Raw genomic sequence first — 25,954 nt, 5'->3', positions numbered from 1 at the left:
AGTTATCTGTAGCGGCCGGTGACATGAAGAATCATACCGCTATTGAATATCCTCATGAAAAAGTTTGACATGGAGTTTAGTGGCCCTCAAGCACACCAACTAGATCCGGTGGGTGTGGAGAGAGAATCAATAGGTTAAGGAGATCCCATGTTAGATAGGAGGAGGGGTATTCGCTTTTTTATCACTCTCATGAAGTGGCAATTGCTCATTTGTCATCCTATCTTACATGTATAGATTAAAGGTGATTCATATGTTATTCATAGTAACAATTGTTTTTTCTTAAAGTGGCAATTGAGTAATTATCCTAGAGGAGAAGTGGTACGTCAAAGGGCTCTAAGGAGCTGGTGAGGAGGTTGGGGTGCAATGCGAGTGAGCTACAATTTCGTCGAGTCCTTGAGAGCTCAAGCTAGGGTGACCGATGCAATTGTTGTAACAGAAGCTCGACACATGTCAATATTTTACAAGAAAATAAAGAAAAACAAAAAAGGGAATTACACATGGTAAGGACCCCTTATGCTCGACACCCATGGCATCACGGTAAGAAATAAAGAGAGATGATGTTGGAGAAGAATGAGAGAAAGGGTACCGAGCATCTCTTCAGAGACATCTGATAAAACATGAACAATATAGAAGAGATTTGCATAGACTCTGCGCAAGAAAGACATGGTAGAAAAGATAAAATTAATGCCAACTATTGCGTTTGTGCATGCCACTTGAAGTCCCAGTATCTCCCCATGTTAGACCAATTGATGTTGCTACCTTGACAAACTAATGGTGCCTGGAGAGTTGACTTATTGTAATTGCTTTTAAGTTTTCACAACTGGATGAATTTACTAGTAATACACTCCAGGGTTCATTTAGGGTTATGACCTTGCACTCATCTTAAGCTAAGCTCACACGCCAGCTCAAAAAGGGGATTCCCGAGCTTTTCTTAATTATGTGCCCTAACTCATTCAACATATGCTACGATTTACAAACCTCAATCTCTTTGTTCATATTGATCAGAAATGAGACATATTGTTTTGCAGGGCATAAGGTAAATAATTTGTTTCTTCTTTCTTAACAAGTCTGCATAAGCCTAAAATATCAAATGAAAAGGTTATTGTAAATTAAAAGAAAGTTTCCTAGTGTCATTTCTCTCCAGCACTGTCCTGCACTAACGTTTACCAGAACGAAGTGCTCTGGATCACAAACCAGGTCAGCGACAATGAGATTGGTTGATGTGATCACCAAAAGATGATGTGGACATCCAAACTCCAACTAATGATGAAGGCTGCAACTATTTTGCAGTACCTGTGACACATTAGTTTTTTTCTCTTTGAAAGGAGCATTAGTTTTTTTGTCTTTGAAAGGAGACAGGAGAGCTGCTTAATACATTAAGAAGGAAGAAAGAGTACAATTTGAGTTACAAGTACAAGAAAAAGAGAAAACTAAAGATTACAAAGAGACAACGAAGGGCCTAGAACATTAAGCTATTTGCTTGGCCACCCTCTTCACGCTCAGTAATATGATAGGCTCTAATGTCATCATCAATCAAGCTGGCAACCTGGAGGAAAGATTTCTCCTCAGCGTTAAAGATTCGACGATTTCTTTCTTTCCAAATACCCCACCAGTAGTAGAGGAGTATACCAAGACATTTACGATTTTCCTATTTTGGACCGCCACAATGGAGCCCGAGGACCCAATCATGTAAAGAATTTGCAGAGTTAGTAATATGATGCTGGGTCAGGTGAAAAGCATTAGCAACACGATGCCAAACAACATTAGCAAAGTTGCATTCTGGCATAAGGTGATTGGCAGTTTCTGGTTCATAATAGCAAAGGTTGCATGTAGGGTTATGAGGCCAATTCTTCCTAGCAAGCACATATATTGTGTTGTCCTTGTTATGCATAACTAGTCCGACGAAGAATTTGCAATTAGCCTCAGCGGACACATTGGTGAGGCTAAATGCCGCTTGATGCTTCCAAGGAATTGTACATTATATGTTGACTTTGCTGAGTCCTCACCATTCGGGCTCCATTTCCAGGTGATGTGGTCTTCACTGTCATTTAGCTGAACGCTCTGCAAACGGTTGAAGAGCAGATGAATTCATCAATCGAGTCTTGATTTGTCACACCCCATCTCCTGCCCTTTCTCTCTCTCTCTCTGGTCTCTTTGTCTTGTGGGCCCCTCATGCCATTATCATCTTCCCCCATATTCCTTTCCTTCTCTCTCTCCCAATTCAAATCCTCCAGTCATACACGTGCCGTATTGAAGACCGCAATCAACACTAGGATCAATTGGTAAAGGAATGGGATGAAAAAAGGGAAACCGATAACTCATTACTTGCCCCGCGTTAAGAGCCGGTCGGCCGAATCGAATCCCCCTCCTCCCTCTATAAAACCTGAATCCCACTCCGGCCAAGGCTCCTTTCACTCCACCACACCCAACACCCCAAAACCCGATGGGTTTGTGCCACCAAAGAACCCTGGTGACGTCGCCGTTCTTCCACCGAGCCCACCATCGTCGCCGAGCTACTCCAAGCCATCCTGACACCGTCCGAGCTCAAGCCCGCAATCGCCGACCGCATATCATCGTCAGTCGCCGCTTCCCATTGAAGTTTCGCCACCATATCGAGCTCTCGTCATCGCCGAACCTCCGCCAAAGCACACCGTTCGCCGTTGCCTCCCGAGCACCACAACGACATCTCCGCCCTCTTCCAGCCATCCTCCGCCACGGAAATATCACTATCGCCCTATTCTTCGTTGTAGCTGAGGTAGCCTCTTCCTCATCCGTCCGATCTAAACCGTGCGGTATAGATTAGAAGATCTAGTTACCGGTCGCGAAGTGATCTCGGCCATTCGTTCTCAGATTGACACGCACGATTTAAATAAGCTATCAACCCAATCATCTTGTCACGTCAGCGAGCCACGTCGACGTCTTTGTCCGACGTGGCGAGCCCAGTCAGCGTTTCCTTGTTGCGTCAACGTCTCGGTCAGCGATGACATCAATGTTGCATAGTAATAGGGTTTTTCATTAGAAACCAAAAATAGGTTTTTCTATTAATAGAAATTTCAAAAAATAGAAAGTGATTTAGAAAAAAGCTTTAATATGTTTTTCTCTATTTTTATTTCTATAAATGTTATTTAACGTCTTTCCAGTGTTAAAAATTAATGTTAAAATAAATGTTATAATTTAGAAAATAGTTTATAAAATATAGATTAATTCTGATAATGTTTAAAAAAAATTTCTTTAGCCAAATAAATGCTTTTAATATGTTTTGTTGCATACAAAATTATTTTTAATTCTAGAAACATGCAAATAAATTCTATTAATTATTTTAATTAGTTTTATGGTATAAAATAATACTATAAAATTGCAAATAAATGTTTTAAGCCTTTTAAAATTTAGATTTAATTCCAAAAAATAGCTTTTGTCATTTTTAGCTGTTTAATTTTTTTTTAGCCATAGTTTTCACGTAGTTACTCGGATTTGGGCGATTCTTGCACCGAATTCTTCCTAAAATTATGCTCTAGCTTGTGTTTTTTGTGTTTGCTTTGTTTAATGTTTGTTTTTAGTATTGCTTGTTTTGTTTGCGTGTAGAGTAGTTTGTCCTAAGGCATTCGACAACATCCAAGATCACGACATCGTTGAATTCGAGCAACACATTGGAGAAGGCAAGTGTCATTGAACATTTTGTACATACTTTTGCAAAACTTTATTTTACAAATTGTATGCTGATCAAATATGGCATCTCGTGGTTAGGGTTTACTAGCATTTCCCCAATATATATATATATATATATATATATATATATATATATATATATATATATATATATATATATATATATATACATATATTCACACATTAATTCTAAGATATCCCAATACTAACTATATGAAAAAAATTGCAAAGAAATCCATGAATTTTAGCTAATTATAGTAATATCTATATATTTTTATATATAATAGAGTATATGTAAAAATTTATGTATATACCACTAAAAAATATACATACCACTTAGATGATCTTATATACTATCGTGCTCTATATACATACTCTCTATTGCATGAGATACCTCCCACTTTGTGAAATATCGTATATGGGAGTATGTACTTTTGGGAGTATAGAAAATACTTCATATATACACATACACAACAAGTCTATTCTGCGTATACGCGCACATCCCTAATTACAACTCAAAAAATTATCAATTACAATCTACTAGTTAGATCAGTGACAACCGCACATCTAAAAATACAGAATTGCAACACGAGAAGCTAACGAGTATGTACTTTCATATATGTATCTCATAATATATGGAGTATCTTATATGATAAATAGTATGTACATGGAGTATGTGAGTATATAAGATCATTCAAGTAGTATGTATACTTTTTTAGATGGTTTGCAATTTTTTTTGAGTATATTACATTTTATGTACAAATATAATGGTATTATCAAAATCTATTAAAATTGATGGACTTCTTTTCAATTTATTCATGTAGTTCACATCGGAGTATCTTAAAATGAGTATATAAGTATGCTCATAATGATAAAGGAGTATATTCAATTTATTTATGTGGTATATCATAGTAGGGAGTATGTACTCCCGGGAGTACAGACTAATTTTTATATATATATATATATATATATATATATATATATATATATATATATATATATATATATGACACTTATTCTATACTCCTAGGAGTATGTACTCCCACATGCAATATACCACCTAAACAAACACTTTATACTCTTTTATCATTTTTAGTATACTCTAATACTAATTCTAAGATACTCCAATATGAGTTGTATGAAAAAAAATTCAATGTTAGCCTTTCATTTTTGCTATATACTCTTTTTTATACATAAAAGAAGTATATACGCAAATTATGATAAAAATCATGGAATTTCATAAAAAATTTCGTGGGATTTGTATTGTAGTATCTTGTAATTACTAATGAAGTATATTTAAAGTGATAAAGAAGTATAACACACGTGTAAAAGTGGTATATGAGAGGTGGGAGTACATACACCCAGGAGTACATACTAGTTTTACTATATATATATATATATATATAAAAGAATCGGAGTTACGTTTTAGATTGTACTATGAATACAATCGTGCTCCTTAGGTTATACATCACTATAAAAAAATTTCATTAGAAGTTATGTTTATTCATAACACATACAATTCAATTTTTTTATTTATATTTAGTTATAACTATCTATCTCACATATTAAGATTGTAACTCCACTATTTTTTAATTATAACCGAACTATAGGTAAGCATGAACTGGAGGTGTTGGATCACGTGGATGATTAAACTAGTGAACCGCACCATGAAGGAGACAATCGTGCTTTGTCTTTGAGGACTTAAGAAACAGTTGTGTTCATTATAGAAAATTCTAACTTAAGAGAAAGAAAGAGTGGTTGGGTTTGATCATAAGATGCCGTGGGCCAGACAGATGATTAGACTACTGAAAGACTGAATCATGTGCGAACTGTTTGGATATGTGACCAAGACTCTTGCTGTCAGAGGACAGCGCTATCACTGAATCGACCCGGGTTCGTGTGCTGACACCTCCTTTAACATACTAGTATATCAGAGGAGTTGGCCAAGACTCTTTCATCTTTTTGTTTTGATATGTGCGGTTGTTCAGAGGAGTTGGCCGCTAGCTTGTGGTCAGCTTGAATGACAGCTATTTCCGCTATTACTTAGGTTTTATTTAGTATAGTTTTATATAAAAAAATCAGCTGGTTAAATCTAGCTTAAGAAATATTAGATCTGTATCTATGGATAGATTAAGAGTATTTAGTTAAGTCATTTGATAAAAATAAAATTTTAAATTATTTTATTTTATTATATAAGTTTTAGATTTACTATAAATCTCGGAGCTAGAGTTGTGACAAATAGACTCTTAACTCGGGCATGATGTGACGTGGCATTAGAAAAAATTATAAAACCACGTAATACTTGTGGGTAGTAAAACAGAACCACAACAAAGTCTTCAACCATGTCAAATATGTATATATGTATATTGGTGTACTAGAAAATCTAGTGGTGGAGTTTGAAAAAGCCTTTTCTGTTCAGTCTAAATTTTTTAAACCTGCTTAATTTGCTAGGTGCATTGGAACCAAAATCTTCAAGATTTGGTTCAACTTAATATGAACTGAACTCCAAAAACAGATCCTACACCAATTATTCCTTTCTCTCCAAACACTTGATGCCATAAAGCTTAATCAACACATGCAGAATTGGAGAACTTGACATGTCCCCATCCAAGCTAGCTAACAAAAAAAGTACTCATGGTTGGTTGAGCTGGTAAGGCGTCTCGATCCCTCACAGCGGCGATGATACCTACCTAGCTAGGCTTCTGTCGTAGATGCTGCGTCATCACCCGGAGAAGCCGAGACGCCTGCAGATCTAGTGTACCTTCCATGGCTCCACGACGGGCGAATTATTGGAGAAATGACACGTGGACATGCATGCATCCGTTCTTTGTTTCTGACGTGGATTAGTCCGACACATTTCAAAGCATGCAGCACGTGCGACGTGAAGCGTACGTGTGTGCACGCCACGTATTACGTACAGACAATTGAATATGCATGCATGAGTCGGTCGATCCGCCAAATTACGTACGGCATCGATTTCAAACGTAACGCCGATCAGTCACTAGTGGGGATTAGCAACTATAATTGGTATGATCATGGACGGACGGACGGCCAGCCAGCGACGCAACTTTGTTTTTTAATAAGGAGAATGCTTCTTTTTTTACTCAAAGTTAGATTATCATAATAAGTAACTAATTACTTGATGCACGCCTGTGACCAATCACATCATACTGTATCGTGACCAATCACATCACACAAGTAACAAATTACTTGGAGGAGCTCGAGAGGTCGGAGACACGGGCATACATGTTCCACACCAGTGCATGCGTGCGATGCATCTTTTACACGTGCGGCGCGCCAGCTCTCCTAAGTACGCCATTTTTCACGCACGTGCCAGTGCCGGCCATTTGTCAGTTACACACAGTCACGGGGACGACGTCACCGCTGACGATCGCTTTATTTTCAGCGCCGTAGATTTATGATTTATCGGATCGATCGATCGATCGTGTGGACGGCACGGCGACCAACTGTTTCAGCTGTAAGAAGAAAGTAGAGGACCTTCTTGTGTACGTTGGGTCAATGTTTGAACGCACCACATATGCCACAGCTCACTTTTCTTTTAAGAAACAGAATAACTTTATTCGATCATTAACAAACATAATACAATTGAAAACCTAAAAATTAGGTAACAAAACGTATACAGGTCCCGATCAGTAACGCTCCGAAGCTTCCTCGAATCCCACTACTAAGCTAGATCGAAGGAATCGATGCTGATATATCCACAATCGACGAGATAGGACCATTGAAGACCAATAAATTTTTTTAAGCCACCAACAATAGCGCAAAGTGCTATTAAAACGCTGAACGAACCGAACGACCCCGTCTGACGGGGTATGATACACCTTCCATTTTTAAAGAAAATAGAGACAACGACGCTACTAAAAACCAACGGACCAAACCAGTAGGTTGGAGAATAAAAAAACCTCATGAATTCCTCCTCGGTGGAGAAATAAGGAGATGCAAAAGCATCAGTGATTCTATCCTAAATCTACTGAAAAAAACTACAAACTAACCTAACAACTAGACTACAAAGTAAACAAACTATTAACTACAGTAATACTAACTACCAAGAGAAACAGATCACCCTCCTCCACCGAGACCGGCAAGCCGTCGAGGCGAGGGGACCGACCGAACGCTGATCGCCTCGGTGTCGCCTCCGAATCGCTTCCGGAACTTGCGTGCACCGGTTTACCTGTATATGGCACAGCTCACTAACGAAGCCCAGTTCGTCCTGATCGAAAAGTGAGTCGCATGCAAGCAGCCTTGTCAAGTTCACGGCACGTTGTGTTGGGCCATTTCGGTACCTGTGAGCCGTGGCCCGTTTTGTATGCCGTCGTAAGCCACCCCCGCCCAAAGGACAAGTTTTTTAGATAATGACCCAAAGGACAGGTACGTACGTAGTCCGATTATTATTATTATTATTTGTAAATGTTCAAAATCCCCAATTGATAGTCGAGATCGCGTATGAATGAATCCCTGCAAATCATTTACTAGTTAACATAGCTCATTTTTATGAATGAAACTGGTAGTAGAGAAGTCTTTGCACGGAACTAAAACATGAGAATGATATTATTATTGGTAAATGTATCATACCATAACAGTAACATTTTCCCAACAACGTAAACTATTTATGCGCAATTATTTGGCCCCCCATAAGAAAACTGGCCATTAACAATTGGTGGAACTTGTAACAATTGGCACTAATTATGGGCATATCTTTGTCGATAACATGATTAGCACCCTGTACATCAACAAATTGCCCTGTGTGCGTCGCGGTCAAGGTCGCGATCGCATTGATCGTGGTGGACAGCTTCCTCTTCGGCGCTAGTGTGAAGACGATCATGTGGAACCTGTCGTGCCTCCGGTAGGCCACGGAGGAGATGCCACCGGTTATTATAGTTATTGTGCGTTTGCAAGAGAATAATTACTTTTGAGCTTTTAACAATTCAATTGTGCCAGGTCTTCTCAAAAAGGGATGGCCGTCGTGGAATATTTTTAAGCTGAGCTATGTGATCATATGCCATTCTGTAGTTATTGTGCGTTTGCAAGAGAATAATTACTTTTGAGCTTTTAACAATTCAATTGTGCCAGGTCTTCTCAAAAAGGGATGGCCGTCGTGGAATATTTTTAAGCTGAGCTATGTGATCATATGACATTCTGTAGTACTGCAGAGTATGGTAGCTTCTGAGGCGCAGGTTCCTCTAAAATTAAAACTCAAATTACTGGAGAACACCAAGGCCACTAAAGTACAACATCTGGATGATGATTGTTACCGGCACTAGCAGATGTTGAGCATCATCAGATCTAGTTATTAGACATGAGTCAAGCACTGGCACATAGAAATAATAAGCAAGAATGCTCTCATAGAGTGCCATCTACATGGAAAATGAAACATTAGATCTGCTTGCCCTGGTAATCACAATTGATATTACTGTGAACATGGAACAACAAACATTAAGCATATCTGCTAGCAGCTGAGATTAGCATACCTGAGCACCATACAATTGCTTGGTCCAAATAGTTCTGTTCTTGTCATCATATATTCTGTTCACACACTGGAACTTGGAATGTCGTCCCTGCGAAAGAACATATCGTGTGATCTCAATGCCGTAGCAAAAGCTTCAAGCACACAAGGAACAAGACTTATGACATCAACTTACTTCAAGAAGATGACTATTAAATTCAGCTGGCAAATCGTATACATATATAAGTGGTCTTTTTTTCTGAACAACAACCTTAACATTGATGGGGGTATTGCTTGAATTTTTCAGGTCCAGTAAATTCATTGGTGGTTGGAGCCACGAGGGCCAGTCATATGCAAGTGAATACGCTGATGGAATGCTGCAATCAATCCCAACATATCCAATGTCACACTGGAAGAGATCCCCAATGAGGTTACAGCTTAAAAAAGCCATGTTGCGACTTTGAGTCAATATTAGGAATACAGCACAGCAAATTAAAATGTTGCGGGAATCTTTAAAAACAACAGAAAATATCAATATAAGCAAGGAAAATATATAAACGACTCCACCTTTTTAAAGTGTGTAACACTCATGTTCTTTTATTTTTTCATAAAAGAGTTGGTTTTTGTAAGCTCATATTCTGTATAAGTATAGAAGAACTGATATTACTAGCTAGTTGAACATCAGTTAGCAGCTAATTGTTCCACTAGTTCAGTCCCTATTCTGCCGTATCTAATAACATCACATACTCGTTTTAATACTGCATTTGTTAAGTCATGAATCCATGAACATACAAGCTGAATGGTCTATATTCTTTCAGACATACAAACTGGATGTTCTATGTTCTCGCAGGAATGCAGAGTAATCTCAACTGAGTAAGCTACAGATCAAGGAGACAATCTTTGTTACATGTACCCACAGATACTCCTACGGAAGATTTGCAAACAAGGAAATATTACGCATATGGTTAGTGAGACATTTGTAGGCTGCGTTGTTGTATCCAATATAAACTTCCACAATTAGTGTTTCATGTTTTCTAATTCTACAAAATGTTCTCTTTATCATTTGTTTTACACCCAACACTTATATTAGGTTCTTGAAAGCCAGTCCTTACAGGTCGAAATCAATATTCAATTTGTAGTGATACAAATTCCCTATGAAAATGAACTCTAATTAATCAAAACTGAAAAAGTAAGACCAACCAGAATATCCATGAAAGCATCTGCATTCTCCCAGCTCATAGTTACACATACTGCGGCCATTGCAGTCTTTCTCGCACTTCTTTGCACCTATAGCCTGCTGGGAAAGACCAACCAAAATTAAATCAAAGCAAGCTAAAGCAAAGTGCAATGACCAATGTCAAAGAAGTGCACACCTCAGTAACATTGACAGACGAAGAGTTAGCATGGCACCCAGCAAGCCACCTCCATGGTGCACCTCGGAACGCCACAGCGCCATATGAATCAGAAGGGAACTGCACTTTGAGACGTGAGTCCACCACCCCAATGCCCCGAGCACATTCCTTGGCCAGCCAATGCCGCCATGAGCACTGAAGTAATCCAACGAGGAAGGAAGGATCGGCACCATGAGCACATGGACGGCAGTGACAAGCACCAACATGGCACCAGCCACGCCCACAATGCAACAGGGCATTTCTTCGAACAGATTGTGAGCATGGTCAAACTACGATTTGAGCATCACATTTCTACCACGAATGCATGGAAATATATGCGAATTGGATCAGAGCCACATAGTTTGACCCCAATCACTTGAGGCGACAGCAAGAAACTGAACAAAAGGGGGCCAACTTCGGAGTGTCCTTGAAGTCCCAAGAAACTCTGCAACGACTCACGATATCAAACTACAGCAAGAACCAATCCACGCTCCCAATGTACAGGGGCACCCACTGGTGTATGTGTATCTTCACAATTCAAACACAAAAGTTAATCTCTTGATATCGATCAGCTTGACACATTTTAATTTTCAAGTACATTAATTGAGCACTAATGCATTCCTCTGTACATGCATACCTCTGTCGGCGTGATGTCAAGAATCCTCTGGTGGCCGTCGGACCCCTTGCCGCCGGCCTGCTCGACGATGAAGCTCAAGGGTGCGCACTCGTAGAGCAGCCGCAGATTGCTATTCTTGTTCCTCGGGTTTCCGTAGATCCCGCCCTACAGCAGCGTGCGGTGGATTTCGCCGACGAGGCAGCCGACTCGATCACGCCCGGGCGACGGCGGCGGATCAATCTACACCGGACGAGCACGAGTCGCGGCCGTGTCCAGGGGCGGTGGGGTGGACCGGCCGACCCAGGCCGTGTCCAGGTACGATTGGAGACAGGCGGGGGGAGTACACGTCGGAGACAGGTGGCGGCGATAGCGGAGGTGGGGAGGAGTAGGGTGGGAGGGGGCCAGGGTGCGGCGATGGCGCCGGATCTGCGTGCAGCGGAGGAGCACGAGTGGCGGCCGTGTTCCGGGCCGGCGAGGAGGAAAAGGACGCCGGTACATTTTTCATGTCTGCTCTTTTCTTTGCTTTCTTTCTTTGCATCAACATTCCTGCGCAGAAATGTACCAACGGTATGGATAAGTGGTGTGTCACACCCGTTCCGAAAATTTCCTATTTAGATCATTTTCAGTATATACTTAAAAAATTATTCTCTATAATATTATTATAGTATCCATTAATACTACTACAGTATCATTTATTTTTTATCTTCATCAGCTACTATAATTTCTAACTTTTATTACTTTCTATCTCTCTTGAAGCCCATAATCATCCTCAGCTACAGTGATGCAGATTCTTTTTCAATCGACAAATTTTCCGCCGTTCGCTTCTGCTCGTATCCCTGTGCTGCTGGATACCGGTGTTGCTAGAGCACGTTGCTTTCAGCTCCAATCAGCAAAAAGATAGGAAATCCAATCAGCACAGTGTTACAATCGATTTTGTTGATTTCGTTGGAGATGCCCTTAGCTCCTCGTGCGAGATGCATTCAAAATTTATTTACAAAACTTGTTCACAAAATTTATTTATAAAATTTATAATAAAAACTTATCCACAAAATATATTAAAAAATTATTTACAAATCTTGTTCACAAACTTATCGTGAAACTTGTAAAAAAATATTGTAAAAAAACTTGTACTGCAAATTTAAGACATGTGAGCCTCGCTGATGGGCCATCACGCGTGCTCCTTCGGACTCATATGGGCCGGCTCGCGGGGCGCGAGGCCCACGCGTGGTAGCAGGCCGCGGGCGCGCGAGTGGGCTCGTGGGAGCACGTCCGACTCGGGAACGGAGCGCGCGCGCGACGCTGTCCGGTTAGCTTTTTCGGCGTCAAGGGGCCGATCTGTATTCGAAGGAGCAGTAGTAAAATCGATCTGTTGTTTTGAGTCCGAGAAGGATTCGAAGTGGGGCGGCCTGTTTTGTTGGGATATAGTAAGAAACGAACTCGGTTTCTCCAACAGCAGATGAACGTACGTAGGGATTAGATTGCCGACAAGCAATCGTACACGATCTGAATTCGTGTAGAACAAGAGTTTCTTCGTCATATATAATTGACGCGCATGTATGTGCATGCCGTCCATCAGAACTCCGAAGCCGGCGCAACAACCTCGTGAAAATTATTAGTGGTGTTGTGTGTCGCGTAGTAATTGCACCATGGGCTCCCAGCCAAGCAAGGCGACCCCCGCGATGTCGTCGCGCTGGTCGGCCCTCCCGCCGGAGCTCGCGGACCTCGTCCTGCGCCGTCTGCCCTCCCTTGCCGACCGCTCGCGCTTCGCTTCCGTCTGCCGCCACTGGCTTCACGTCGCGACGCGGTACTCGGCGCCCTGCTTGCCTCGGGCGCTCCCGTGGCTCTACCTCCCCGACGGCTCCTTCCAAAGCCTCCCGGACGGCGAGCGGCACTCCTTCCGCCGCTTCAGGAAACATGCGTGGTGCTCCGGCTCTTTCGGCAACTGGCTTCTGTTCCAGGAAGAGGGTAGGACTTGTCGCCATCACTTCCTGACGAACCCTCTCACCAAAGCTACCATGCGGCTTCCGAGTTACTGCAATAAGCCTATCTATCTCAACTCTGATGCCGCATACAGCACGCGTTCCAGATCCATCCATTTCTTCATCCGCAAGGTCATCGTGTGCTCAAGCGACCTCATCGCCGCAAGGGTTACCTACCGGTTCCGCCGCCCGGACGTTGTTGCATGTTGCCGGCCGGGCATGTCGTCATGGTCGACTGGCCTGTGCAATGGCCATGTGTACGATGACATGGCCTTCTACAAGGGGAAGCTCTACGCTGTCACCATCCAAGGTGACCTCTTTGCGCAGGAGCTTACCGATGACTGTGACACTGGGGAACCGAGGGTGTCTCGGAATATTGAACAGGTGATTAGAGCGACACCACCGTTGGAGGCTGCCAGAAGATGCTACCTTGTTATCTCTCATACCCTCAAGTTGTTGATGGTAAGATGGACCCCTCCTCGCGGCTCCACAAAAGAAATGAAACTGAAAGTGTTCGAGGCAGATCTCGAGATGTCTCAATGGTTAGAAGTGAAAAGCTTGGATGATCAAGTGCTCTTCGTCAGTTCAACCTGCTCCAAGGGCATTAGCGCATCTGATCATGGCGACTACGTGCAAGGGAACAAAATATATTTCGTTGACGATGGCCTTGGACAAATTGAGTTCTCGGACCTTGTACAAATTTTCTCTGGTGGGCCAACTATAAATCCACGTACCTGTGGTGTGTACGATATGAGCAGCGACACTATCCATTCTATTTCACTGGGTGAATTGCACATAAGCGATCGAACGAAGGCTTCATGGTTCTTCCCATGATCTGTGCAGCTCTTGCAGAGTACCTGAGTATCTGGTGTGTACTATTGATCAATATTGCCATGAGGTGTTGGATTTATATGTAACAGTTCTATGTATAGAGAAATGATGACATGTATCTCTGCATGCTACATGCATGAAACATTACTGAAGTGTTTAATAAATATAGAACCAGTTCTAATTCTTGATCATTAGACAATAAATCCGCCGAAAACAGTAGGCCGCACAGGAGTTAGATAGGTTTCGCGAACTGAAATCAGCTCCAGGAATTAAATCTATCCTTTCTTTTTTTTTAGACCAAGGCCCCCCTTAACCATTGTTCTTTGGACACTTTAGAGGAGTGTGCGACAAACGGGTGTCGAACCCCGCCGACTCACTCCACCCATATAGGTGTTGTCACTGGGCTACAAATCCGTCCACTAAATGTATCCTTTCCTGCTTGCCAACTTTAAACTTTTGTATCTAGTCACGATATATTTAAAAGACTAGTATGCTTATATTTTGGCTTCATCTAGTAGCTGCTAATATTTTTACCACTGCAGGCCAGTGCTAGGCAATTGCAGGAGCGCAGCACTTAGGCCACCTGATTAGGAGAGAATAAGCTTTTGTTTTTCTTTTGCCCTCTTCAAGGCGAAGTTTTCTCTATTGTAATTTTGCCCTTGTGCATTACCTCTTCTTATTAACCCAGCACACTCAATCCGGCCTAGTTCCTGATCATCTGGCCAGGCAAGTTAACCATGCTAATTGTCGCATTGGACGTGTGAGTATCATAGTTGGCGGCTAATTTCCATGTGAGAAGAAAATAAAGTGATCTGTAATCCGATGCATGAGTTGCTCCCATGCCATCTATCCTTGCTATGCACTCACTTCAGCGGGAAGCACACAATGCAGGTGTCCTCCGTCTTCTTCCTCGCTAGCACTAGGCAGTAGTCCTAGGCTCTACGTAGCCACCTATGATACCAGTATCCATTGCGACAACCAGTGTTGCTGACATGTGTGTAGAGCCAGATGGATATGAACCAGAATGCATTGAGAGGGCTGGGGTGAAGTGAAATCTTATGAGTCCTTGGATGTTGTAAAGTGATACTAATGGCAATACCTGGTGCAAAGTGACAAAGCAAACAAAATATGTGATGGAGACTGCAATTTACTCTATTTGAAGTGAAGTTAGAAATGTTTTCCACTTTCTGAACTATCTAATAACTTGTGTTTCCTACTATAGGATTCATGGCTAATGAGCGACCAAGTGGTGGGTATATAGCTATCGAGAAAAATAAGAGATGATCAAGCATTGACTAGAATGTTGCACTCTGCAAGGTAATAACATGTTCTTTTTTATGCTGTTATATACAGTTAACAAATCTATTGGAGTAGCACTTTTTTTCCTAAGCAAAGCAATATATTAGCAGAAAGGAAGTCTCTCGGATATCATGTGCTACCTAACAAATGGTTGACGTATACCGTGTGTGTGTTGGGCATGCGCTCCCGGGCTGCACGCCCCATCATGTCTGCCCGCTCCTTGTCTTCCCGGCCTCCTTCCCGCCATGGCTAGCTGAGGGTGTGATAGGACCTCAGCCTGGTACGCGGAGAACTCGTCGTTCGAGGACACCGAGGTGGCCAGGATCCAGCTGAGCCGAGCCTCCGGCATCCGGATCATCATCCCCGAACGCGTTCCCTCTTTTGCCCTATAGAGGTAGCCATAGTGGGCGCCGTGACAAGAAGTAATGGGAACTCATAGGATCTTGCGTGGCTGGATGGGCCTTCATGCCACTGTTGTTCACGAGATGGGCTACAGCCAGCGAGAGCTCTTACTGTTTCATGGTCCTTACTGTCGCCATGGCCCTATCGGTGCGGAGGACGTGCTGGGTTTTGTCTTGCGTCGTGGTCAGTACAAGCGGCGGCGGCCGAGGGCGCTATGCATGCGTGGTTGCTCGACGACTTCGTCAGTGAGCACGATCTGCGTTCCAATACCTGACGTCCACCACGATCGGCATCACAGATAGCCGTGAAAGTTTTGACCGTCTCGTGATGTCGGCGTTGACACGCGTCGTGGAGGCAGGTGAGCGGGCTGGGCAGCAGGACCCCTGCGAGATCACTGCAGATGTCGCAACATGGCGCACCTGCACCACAATCCGGCTGATGGAGAGCAGCGGGAACGCGGCGGCGCTCCGGGGAGCCGAGGCAGGAAGCAGAGGAGCCCGTGCCCAGGTTGGTGGTGGACGGTACTCGAAATATCGACCACCGCTTGGATCCTTTGAAGCCGTTCGATCAGACACGTGCGGCCCGAATTCGGCGGTGTAACGATTGGACATTTCGACTTCGTCATTTTCTGGCTCGGGAGTCGGAGGGCGGTGATCGGAGGCCCAGGTCGGGTGGATCGCGCGAGCATGGCGCAGCGGTGGAGCTCGACGAAGGCCACGCTACTCGATGACGCCGGCCGCTTTGTTCAAGACCAGCTCACTCATCAGGCATTGCATCCGTGCAGGGACGAAAGGAGATGGCCGGCGCATCAACGTTCTCCCTGGGACGTATGTCCTCCACGGCTGCGACGTCGACGGCGTCGGGGACACCCGGCCAGGGCATTGTCGGAGCCCGGCGCCCCCCGCAAGGTTGTTGCTCGATCAGTGCTGACTGCTGAGGACCTATGAGTTGGGTCTGCGCGTCATCTTGCCTTGTGCAATGGATGCCGCAGCATCCGAGGGCACCTCGAGCAGCCGTGCCTTGTCCGCGAACGCGTTCCTCAGGACGTTCTCCACGGCTGCGACGTCGCCGGCATCGGTTGGGGATTGTAGGCGGGGCATCGGCAGCCGGCGCGCCCACACGATCGTCGCTCAGTGCTGCGGATGACAGAACGAGTTGCCGTGTGGTGGAGGCGCGGGTCAGCGGTGGCCCAGGGGCCAGGGCGCCATGATCGGCGCGCCTGCGTCCGCACGCGTGGGTGCTCCATGGGAGCTCGAGTTCATCTCCATGGTGGCGACGTTGTCTGGTCGGTGCTTAACTGCTTACGATTAACGAACACGGCTGAAAATTTTATGCTTTGACAGGATCAAGTTACAACCCAACACCACCGAGTCCAAAACCAACATGTGTAGCCCCATTGGTTTCAAAATCACGTCTTTAATTGCTCAAATGATACAAAGGTTTTGCTAATCTTCTCATGTGACTCGAGATTTCTCATTTTTCTTCGATCACGATGCGGTTATGTTTCTTGTACTAGTTCATTTTCTAAGTTGCAAGCAGGGCGGTCCTAATATTTTGGTGGCCCGAGACGAGATTAAAAATAGGATCTTATTAAATATAAATTTTGAAATATTTACGTACCACAGTGGCTCAAAGCAATAATGCTATTTCTTTATATCAAATAAATAGCAGTTGTATGTATCATATGGAAAAAAATAGCATACCCCAGTACACAATAACATAAACAGAGAAAACAAGATGTAGACGAGACATATGACTATATGATAAGGTAAAATAAAGACATACTTCTCAATCAAGTATCTGTATTTATCAGCATCAAGATTAACAATCACGACTCCATCACCCAACTTAAAAACAGAAGCCAACTTATCATAAATCTAAAACAAATATAAGAATATGATTATACATGTTAGACACAATGAATATAGCTAAGCTTACAAAGTAAAATTACATATAATTGTAACTTTACCTGTGAAGATCATCTGAAACAATTTCTTCTAACATTTACCTCTAGATAGCTAAGTTGAATAAAATTAATTAGTAGAATGACTAAAATAAATCGATTAAATTGGACTTGAAAGCTTGGTCAAAAACTAAACTGTTCAGATACTCGAATAAACGAATAAAAAAGTAGATTTTCAGCTTGGTTCATAGTCTAGGTGCTTATAATGCAATTTTTGTCAAAGCTGATATATATAGTGCAGTACTTATTTTACATGTGGAACACGTACAATAATGTATGAATGGTATAAATTAAGGAACTTGGAAGTATCTCTGGCAGCTTCTTGCAGGATCCTTAACTGGAATTGAGAAGCTCTCATTAATTCAATTCTATGCAAACTACATACACAAAAATACAAAATTATTACTTCAAATTGCACGGAAGGGAAAGCACTACTCACTACTCAGTACCCCTTTTTCCATGGCAATGCTCTACTTCATACTTGAGTTGGCAGCTCAGATGTGGTGGACTTTCCTACCGAGGCCATGTGATTTCAGAAGAGGTCCAAGTTGCTTCATCATCAGAGATTGTCGGATACAAATCTGGCATCTTAGGAGCAGATATAGTCTTCCGAAGACACTCGGCTAGTGTGATTTGGGGGCCCGTGGGATTTGGAGGCCCGGGGCCGCTCGCCCCCCAGGGCCGGGCCTGGTTGCAAGCAGGGTCGCAAAGATCATATCGTCCCTCTTTCACACAGTATAGTTCAAACTCAAGGTGAGATGTGTGTCATATTTTTGTTATTCACTTCTTAGTCTCACTTTTCTAATTCAACCACATTAAAGGACACAAAGATATCTCTCTCAGTATACAGGAGGGAAAAACTCCTAAACATTCACGTACACCAGATGTTTCATGAAATGCTCGAAAGCTACTTCCAATCAATGAAAATAAGAGCTCGATCTCTTGCTACTTTTCACCTAACTGTGTGAGAAAAGCACACTCAGCATTTCAAACTTTGTCGATTATACTCTGCACGTTAGATTACACATGGCATTCATCAATTCCAAGCCTAGTACGACGATCGATATACACAGCTGCGACGTAGGCATGCACTTAACAGCCAACACTGACTTGTTACAGATAAGACATGTACAGTAGATAGCATATATAGGTGCGAACCTAGTGGAATGGAATCCTCGATATATTCCTCGTCTCAATTGTTATGGACACTAACCAACAGCTTGTGATATATATTGATAGATGAGAGATAGATAGATAGATAACGTGTATAGGTGTGGACCGAGTGGAATCGTCCTCTTGGATGGCATGGCAACCTCATTGTCGTCCTCCTCGGTGTTGGAACCGACGACGCATTCGTCGTCCATGTCCAGCTCCTGCCGCGCTTTTGCCCACTCGTCATCGATTTTTGCCTGCAATAATCCTCGGGGGTTGGGGCTGATGAGCATGTCCTCGCGGACCATGACGCAGCCCTTCTTCTTCAAGACGTCGCGGACCCAGGCCTGGAACTCGGCGAACTCGTCGTACGCGGCCTGCAACGCGGCGTTGGCCCTGCAGACGGCCTCCCTCGCCTCGTCGACGTCCTCCGGCTGGTAGGAGTAGTCCTCGAAGGTAGGCACGCGGTAGTTCTCCTTCTTCTGCGCCAGGACCCACCTGAGGTACACCACCGGCATGTCGACCATCTTTACCGTCGGAGCCTCAGCCTTGTCGCCGCGGTTGCCATTAGCATCCACCGCCGCCGCCGTCGCGTCAGCAGCAGCAGGAGCCTCCCCGGCCTTCCTTCTCGCACCGGCCAGCGCCGCCTCCACCGCCGCCGCGGCATGCTGGGCGATGCGCCACTCCATCGGGCACTCCTCACGGGCCATCGATCCGTTCCGTGCCGGGGTCTGATCTTCCGCGGCGCCGGGAGGTCTCGACGACGCTAGCTTCTTGTTCTTGACAAGGGTGGTCTCGATCCGCGCTACGGGAAACTAGTTTTCGGACGTACCGGCGGTAGGAGGTTGCAGTACGTGTTATAAAGCTAGAGCCGGAGGCTCCTGTACCCCGAGTCGGAAGCAGGGATCCATCGCTAGCTCGTTCCAGCCATGCATCGGGTCCGTCCCCTTTCCGGAAAGGAATCCATCGGAGCTCCTCCGATGTCCGATCAGGAGTCGGGCACGTACGTACGTCGGCACGTGTGGTCAATTGATTTTTTTTTCATTGCTAAGAAGTGATTTCACTTATTAGTTACTCTAGCATATAGTTATTGATTCGAATAGTTTTTAACATAATAGCATCTCTACTACTTAAAAAATATGTAATGATTTTTGTATTAAACAGGATGTCATACCTTCAGTCCTGTAGACTACCATAAGCTTTATAGAAATTACTCATCTCATGTCACTCAATCTCTACTACTAAGTTCGCATGTGTTACGCTCCCGAAAATTCTGCTCCCGCGTTTCGCCTCTGACTCGCACGCTCGTTTGCCCAGCGCGCTACGCGCCATACACGTTGGTCACCTCCCGCAGCTCCTGACTGACACCCACATATAGTAATACCTAATGACTAGTTATAATTAAATGATCAATCTTTTAAGTTACAAATTATGAATTTATACGAGAAAGGCGACAAGGCTGAGCCCTAAGGCCCAATCGTGCAGGCATTGGAGATCCGAACCCGAGGTCGATCCAGCCGCACAGGTTAGGACTGTTTTCCATCGGACGCGTCCTCTCGCTAGCGGCCCTCTAAATTTTTCTTTCATATCTACTACTTTTACTGGTTCAGCTTTCAAGGACTCTTTTCCTCTTTTTCTTATGCAACAACATTAATACAACTTGATTGTCGAGACAAATATTAATTCAAAATCAATCCAGCCTGAAAAAATAACTCAAAATTAGACCAATAAAAACGCAGGGTACTTGATCGTTTTAAGTTGCAAGCAGTGTCACAAACATCATATTGACGTCGATGGAACATGTGTCATACTTATGCGCCAATCCCTCTGCCTCATATCGAATCGAGATGTGTGTCATCATTTGACAACTTGAGTATTGCCTTGATCCTGTGACAGATTATACATCTTGTGTGTTGAAGTGAATTGTCGGTCTTTCCTTGCCAAATTAAGCTTTTGGGTTAAATTAATCGGTGCATAGATGGCCAGCCTGCAAATTTCTTGAATAACTCATCATGGTTGCGAGTCATTTGGTCCATGGAAGAATTTGCAAATGGGTGTTACGTACTAACGTGATGTGAGCAATCAGCATTTGGCTCTTAATGCTGACCTTCAAAACACTAGCTGCTTCAATTTGTCCACCAGCAGAAGGCAGCAGCGCAAGCTTTGCTCTTGTTTGTTTAAACGCCATGAAGGTCTATGTTCGCACATATACTCCCTCCGTTATGTGAGACGTACTTTTGTTTAAAAAAAACATCAAAAGTAAACTGTGATCGTTAATTTTTCTTATAATATGTTATCAATTGCTATAAAATCAACATCATATTAAAAGTACTTTGAAATATAAATTTACTAAAACAAATTTTGTATATTAAACATGTATATAATTTGATTAATTATCTGTCAAAACTTATGAAGTCTAACTTTTTAAAAACAAAATACACCTTACATTTTTAAATGGAGGAAGTATTAATTTAATTCTTTCCATACCCTAGCTTACATTTTAACTCTTTCTGTTCAAAAAAGAAAAAAAACTCATGTTGTAAGAACAAAAGGCCAGTTAAGACATGTAACGAGCGCAAATCACAACACTGTATTGTAGTGACCTGCAAGTCACTTGTAGAGTTGTACTTTGGAAAGACACCTCAAGTTCACCCATATCACAAGCTGAGCATTGTCTGTCACTTGGATTTTGGAGAGAGGACCTCGACTCCACCCATGAAGGGCCTTAGGGGCTCCGGAATCACAATTGACCCATCGTTCTGCTGATAATTTTCCAGAATGCATATTATCAAACGAGGCACTGCAACTGCTGTTGCATTGTGGGTGTGGACAAACTGCGTAGGGCCTGAGCCAGCCCCCTTCCCTTTCTTTGGCGTTCATCGGTGGAGGCTCTGAGGGCGATGGACGGTAACGGATGGCTAGTCGCCTACTTTGATAGTCTGTGCAATTTGATGCACTGGAGATCTGCGAATTTGGATCAGGAACCATTAGCACGATTGCATGGAATGGAGAGTAGGAAATGGACAAGAAGATACAGAGGCCTGAAATACTTGTCCCTTACCTCACCATATCGCTCTAGTCCTGGCATCCACGCCTCAATGTCAACTTTCCGGTAGCCTGGTGCACCCAAATCCCCAGTTGCCATATCCAATTGGCATTGGCATTAGTATATTTGCAGCATTGAATTGTTCTCCAAAACAGATTATGGCACGAAAATTAATAGGAATAGGAAGTACTTGAAATGGAGTCCAAGTGACGCATAAAGATCCTCTTCAATTGTGACAAGTTCTTCATGCCATTTGTCACTATCCTCTGGCTGACAGAATATGAACATCTCAACCTTGCTAAATTGATGTACTCGATAGAGGCCCCTGATCAGGATAAAATGACTTAAACTTAGCAACTTTACAAAAGCACTGTAAACAAATCTCAATGCAGAGCAAGTGGAAGTCTGCTTATCAACTAATGACAACTTTTGACGCCTTCAAAGAATAGAACAATCAAATAACAAAGCTCAGGGCATCTATATGTTTATACTACAGTGAAACTTCATAAATCAATAAAATCAACAATTGATAACCTTTAAGGCAAAAAGAGGACAGACCTAGTGGCAGCACCCGCGGCACCAGCTTCCGTGCGGAAACAGTGTGAATAGGCTACATATTTTAGTGGCAAAGCAGATTCAGGAAGTATTGGGTCCATGTGGATGCCTCCGACAGGAATTTCAGCACTGCCTATGAGACACTGATCGCTGTCATCAATTGAATAGACCTACAGAAGCAAAGTGCGAACAATCATCTTAGTGCAAGTCAACCAATAATCACACACAAAAAAGAAAAAGAAAAACTCTTTGTGGGAAGGAACTGAAGTTGTTAAATTGAACAGCGTAGAACGTCACAGCAACCTGGAGGGCATATCAGGGGTAATCAAATGCTCCCTGTGGTCATAAAAAAGTGAAAGTTTGGGTTGTGTGCAGCCAAACTTTCTTAAATTTGGCTACCAGTATCCTTTTGAATATCGAGATTGAACATTTGAAAATCATTTACGATAGAAATTAGTGTTTAAAAAATTGTTGTGGAGACACTGTTGATGTCCAAAATAGCACTTCTTTTGTGGGAGAGGGAGTAATCAACAATACCAAAGAGTGGTATCACATGAACAAAAAACAAGTCATCCAACCAAAGATGTGCTATAGTGGCTATTCTCATGTCTTTGTAATAATAACTAAATAGCTTAATAAAACAGGGGAGATCATACCTGAGTGTTTTGGGCCCTTGGCTGGAAGCCACATTTCTCAACAACAGATGACCTTACAATATCTGGAGTAATGAGTGGTGTGAAACCTTTCTTTGAGACCTCCGATATAGCCCAATTTACAAGGGCCATCTCCAACAAAACAGCTTCATTCTTTAAGTAGTAGAACTTGGAACCACAGACCTGAGCAACACGGTATGGACCTTTGGTAAAAGGAGCAAGGCCAAACTATATGTCTACTTATATAAGAACTTCATAACAATATAACGTAAGGCAAATTAACAATATCATTTTCCAGAAAGAATTTCATATCTATTTACTAAATGTCATGCAGTTCGACTTTTCAGGTGTATAAACAAATCTGTTAATGAACAACTTGCTACAGTGTGTTGTTTAAATATAAATTGAATGTAATATTGTCACAATTGTACCTTGGCAGCTGCATCAAAGTCAAACAAATCAACATCCTTTCCCAGCTGAAGGTGATCTTTGATTGCGAAATTGAAGCTCCTCTGACTGCCACTCTACACGATTCAACCAAAAGAAATTATAAAGTGTACAAAGTGCAAATGCACCAAGAAATATGTACAACAATACGCTACCTCCTTTCTGACAACAGAGCTTTCCTCACCCCCTAGGGGAACATCTGGATGTGTAGCATTAGGCATACTTTGCGCTTCTAGTTGAAGCTTATCGCTCAGCTGAACAAGATCCTCTTCCAGTGCAATAAGCCCCTCTTTAAGGTTCTTACCTGTAGCAACTTAAAATTAGTAAAAACTAATATAGTGGTGCATCCTTATCTTCATGCTTGAATTTAAAAAAATACTCATTCTACCTTCTTCAACAAGGGCTTGGCGCACAGATGGGTCTAGTTTCCCTTTCATCTTGTTAGCAACTGCATTTCTTTCAGCTCGGAGCCGTTCAACCTCCTGCCATCTGTCATAATTAGGAATTGTTGCCATAGTTCTGTTACCACCATATTACAGTCTGGAACTGAATAACCACTTGTGTTAAAAAATTGCATGCATTGACACATGTCTAACTATTGCACATATCTTCAGCAGAAGATAGAAATTTTAGAATGGAACTGTTTAATGGGAACTAGCAGATGTGCACCATTAACAAAAGTGCACATTAAGAAGGATCAAGAATCTGAGGATCTTAAAAATTGTGCAACCTAGCTTCGCTATCATGAATGACAATTTGATAAGAGTGCAATATGAAATCAGCTAAGGTTCAACCAAAGCCAACTAAAGGTTAACCTTCCAAGAATATGTACATATTCACAATAATTCATTTGTATGAATTCCTACACTTGACTCTCTGGAAAATTGACATAACGTAATGCATAACAAGGCATATCTGGAAGAGCTCCATAATCCATAACAAGCATAGGGTTTGTATGAATTCCTACACTTGACTTTCATGGGAAATGGATTTCTTAAAATCTAAGTCACCTTTTGTAAGCATTGGATTTACGTGGAATTAATGGGTTGTCTGATTGAATGTCAATCTAATGGATTAAAAAAACAGTGACTTATGTTAAAGACAAATATAAGTCATATTTCGAATAGACAATCCCGATCTATGTTCAACCTTTGAGTTCTGTTGCTAACTTTTGCTGCCCAGACAAATACCATGACTCCACGAGACACAGTAGCCATGCCAACTATATCATAGGACATTAAAACTACAGTTCAAAGATAAGTTCAGATGAAAATTATACCAACCATCTGGCACACCATTCTAAGACCTCGCAATCCACGCATTACGGCACTAGAACCTGACCTTATCACAGTGCAAGCTTGTCTATTACCCAATCTAACGCAGCACAATCATACAGCTTGAACAACTGCAACAGAAAGCTATGACACTGACAAGCGCCGGACCTTCTGCAGCGCGAGGTACTGGTCGTAGAGCTGGAGGACAAGGTCGAGGTTGGCCGCGGAGTTCCGGCTCCAGATATTGGCAGCGACGGCATCCCTGTTGTCCCGGATCCACTTGAAGTCTATCGCCGCCTTCCACTGCGGCCTCGCCGCACCACCACCTCCACCCGCGCGCCGCCGCCGCCTGCAACCAAACCCGAATCTTAGATGGCTGACTGTGAATGATATACAGCGAGTGAAGGTTAAAGCTTGTACCTTTGGTGTCGGGCTGAACGGCGGTGGCGATGGCGGTGGCGGCGGCGGAGGCGGAGACGGAGGAGAGGAGGCGGGGATGGGGGCGGAGGAGCGAACGGGTCAGGGTTCGGAGCAGGGAGAAGGAGACGGTGGTGGTGGCGGCCGCAGGTCAGCATCTCGCCGGAGCGGTGGTGGTAGATGGCCTGCGGGCGGCGGGCCGGCGGGTAGGAGGGAAGAGAAGGGTGGGGTTTTTGGGGCGCACCGCGTACGAGTCGTGGGGAGTTTTGGCAGTGGTAACGACCGTTAGATCTTGTCTCGTGGATGAGATGGTTGTGCAAAAACTTATTGTGCTAAAATAATATTTCCTCAAATATGATTTGTGAGGGCTTGTTTGGTTAATGACTAATTTTATTATATATTAATGCTGAATGTTAGTCTTGTCATACTTTTGTGGTAAGAAAATTGACTAACAAATTTTAGTTAAATATTGGCAAAATATTGTGTCTATGACAAGTGGATCATAAAGCTAAAAAGTTAGACAAAATTAGTTAAACTGGAATGATAATATCAACCAAACACTGCCTTATAAAATTAAAATTGATTAAACTTAGACGTGGTAAATATAGTTACAATCTAAACATGCTCTCAATTTCATCTCGTTCTCATGTATTTATTGATAAACCGTAGATGGAATTCTCTATACACATCACGAGGCTGAATCTTATTTAAGTGCGATACACAATTTCTTCAACCTACTTAGTATGTTGAGTAACCTTGTACACTCAAGTGTTTTGATCTCATCTGAGATTAGCAGCAT

At 42.8% G+C, this 25,954-nt stretch overlaps 2 protein-coding genes, 1 non-coding gene and 1 pseudogene across 5 annotated transcripts; 2 read left to right on the top strand and 2 right to left on the bottom strand.

Moving 5' to 3' along the window:
* Positions 1-591: 591 nt before the first annotated feature.
* LOC133887591 (U6 spliceosomal RNA) lies at positions 592-696 on the top strand. The gene has a single exon (XR_009903625.1). It is a non-coding gene; the product is annotated as a U6 spliceosomal RNA (small nuclear RNA).
* Positions 697-8,260: 7,564 nt separating this feature from the next.
* Positions 8,261-11,677, bottom strand: LOC133886028 (uncharacterized). 3 transcript variants are annotated; one of them, XM_062325746.1, is made up of 7 exons: positions 11,159-11,677; positions 10,504-11,049; positions 10,331-10,427; positions 9,327-9,507; positions 9,156-9,242; positions 8,940-9,041; positions 8,261-8,867 (listed from the first exon to the last, which is right to left on the bottom strand). In XM_062325746.1, the coding sequence occupies exons 3-7, from the start codon at positions 10,354-10,356 to the stop codon at positions 8,745-8,747; spliced, it is 519 nt and encodes a 172-aa protein (XP_062181730.1). In that variant the 5' UTR covers positions 10,357-10,427; positions 10,504-11,049; positions 11,159-11,677; the 3' UTR covers positions 8,261-8,744. The 3 variants fall into 3 exon arrangements, with proteins under 3 accessions (XP_062181730.1, XP_062181729.1, XP_062181728.1); XM_062325745.1 differs by having other exon boundaries at positions 8,262-8,867; positions 10,331-10,424; XM_062325744.1 differs by having other exon boundaries at positions 8,267-8,867; positions 9,327-9,539.
* A 1,106-nt stretch (positions 11,678-12,783) lies between these two features.
* LOC133886480 (uncharacterized) lies at positions 12,784-13,950 on the top strand. The gene has a single exon (XM_062326171.1). The coding sequence runs from the start codon at positions 12,784-12,786 to the stop codon at positions 13,948-13,950; it is 1,167 nt and encodes a 388-aa protein (XP_062182155.1).
* Positions 13,951-21,334: 7,384 nt separating this feature from the next.
* Positions 21,335-25,445, bottom strand: LOC133887465 (serine--tRNA ligase, chloroplastic/mitochondrial-like; annotated as a pseudogene).
* Positions 25,446-25,954: the final 509 nt, after the last annotated feature.

The sequence above is a fragment of the Phragmites australis genome, chromosome 12 (genome assembly GCF_958298935.1).
Source record: "Phragmites australis chromosome 12, lpPhrAust1.1, whole genome shotgun sequence".
Taxonomy (NCBI): domain Eukaryota; kingdom Viridiplantae; phylum Streptophyta; class Magnoliopsida; order Poales; family Poaceae; genus Phragmites; species Phragmites australis.
The sequence above is the reverse complement of the archived record's forward strand: the minus strand, read 5'-3'. Positions and strand labels throughout refer to the sequence as shown.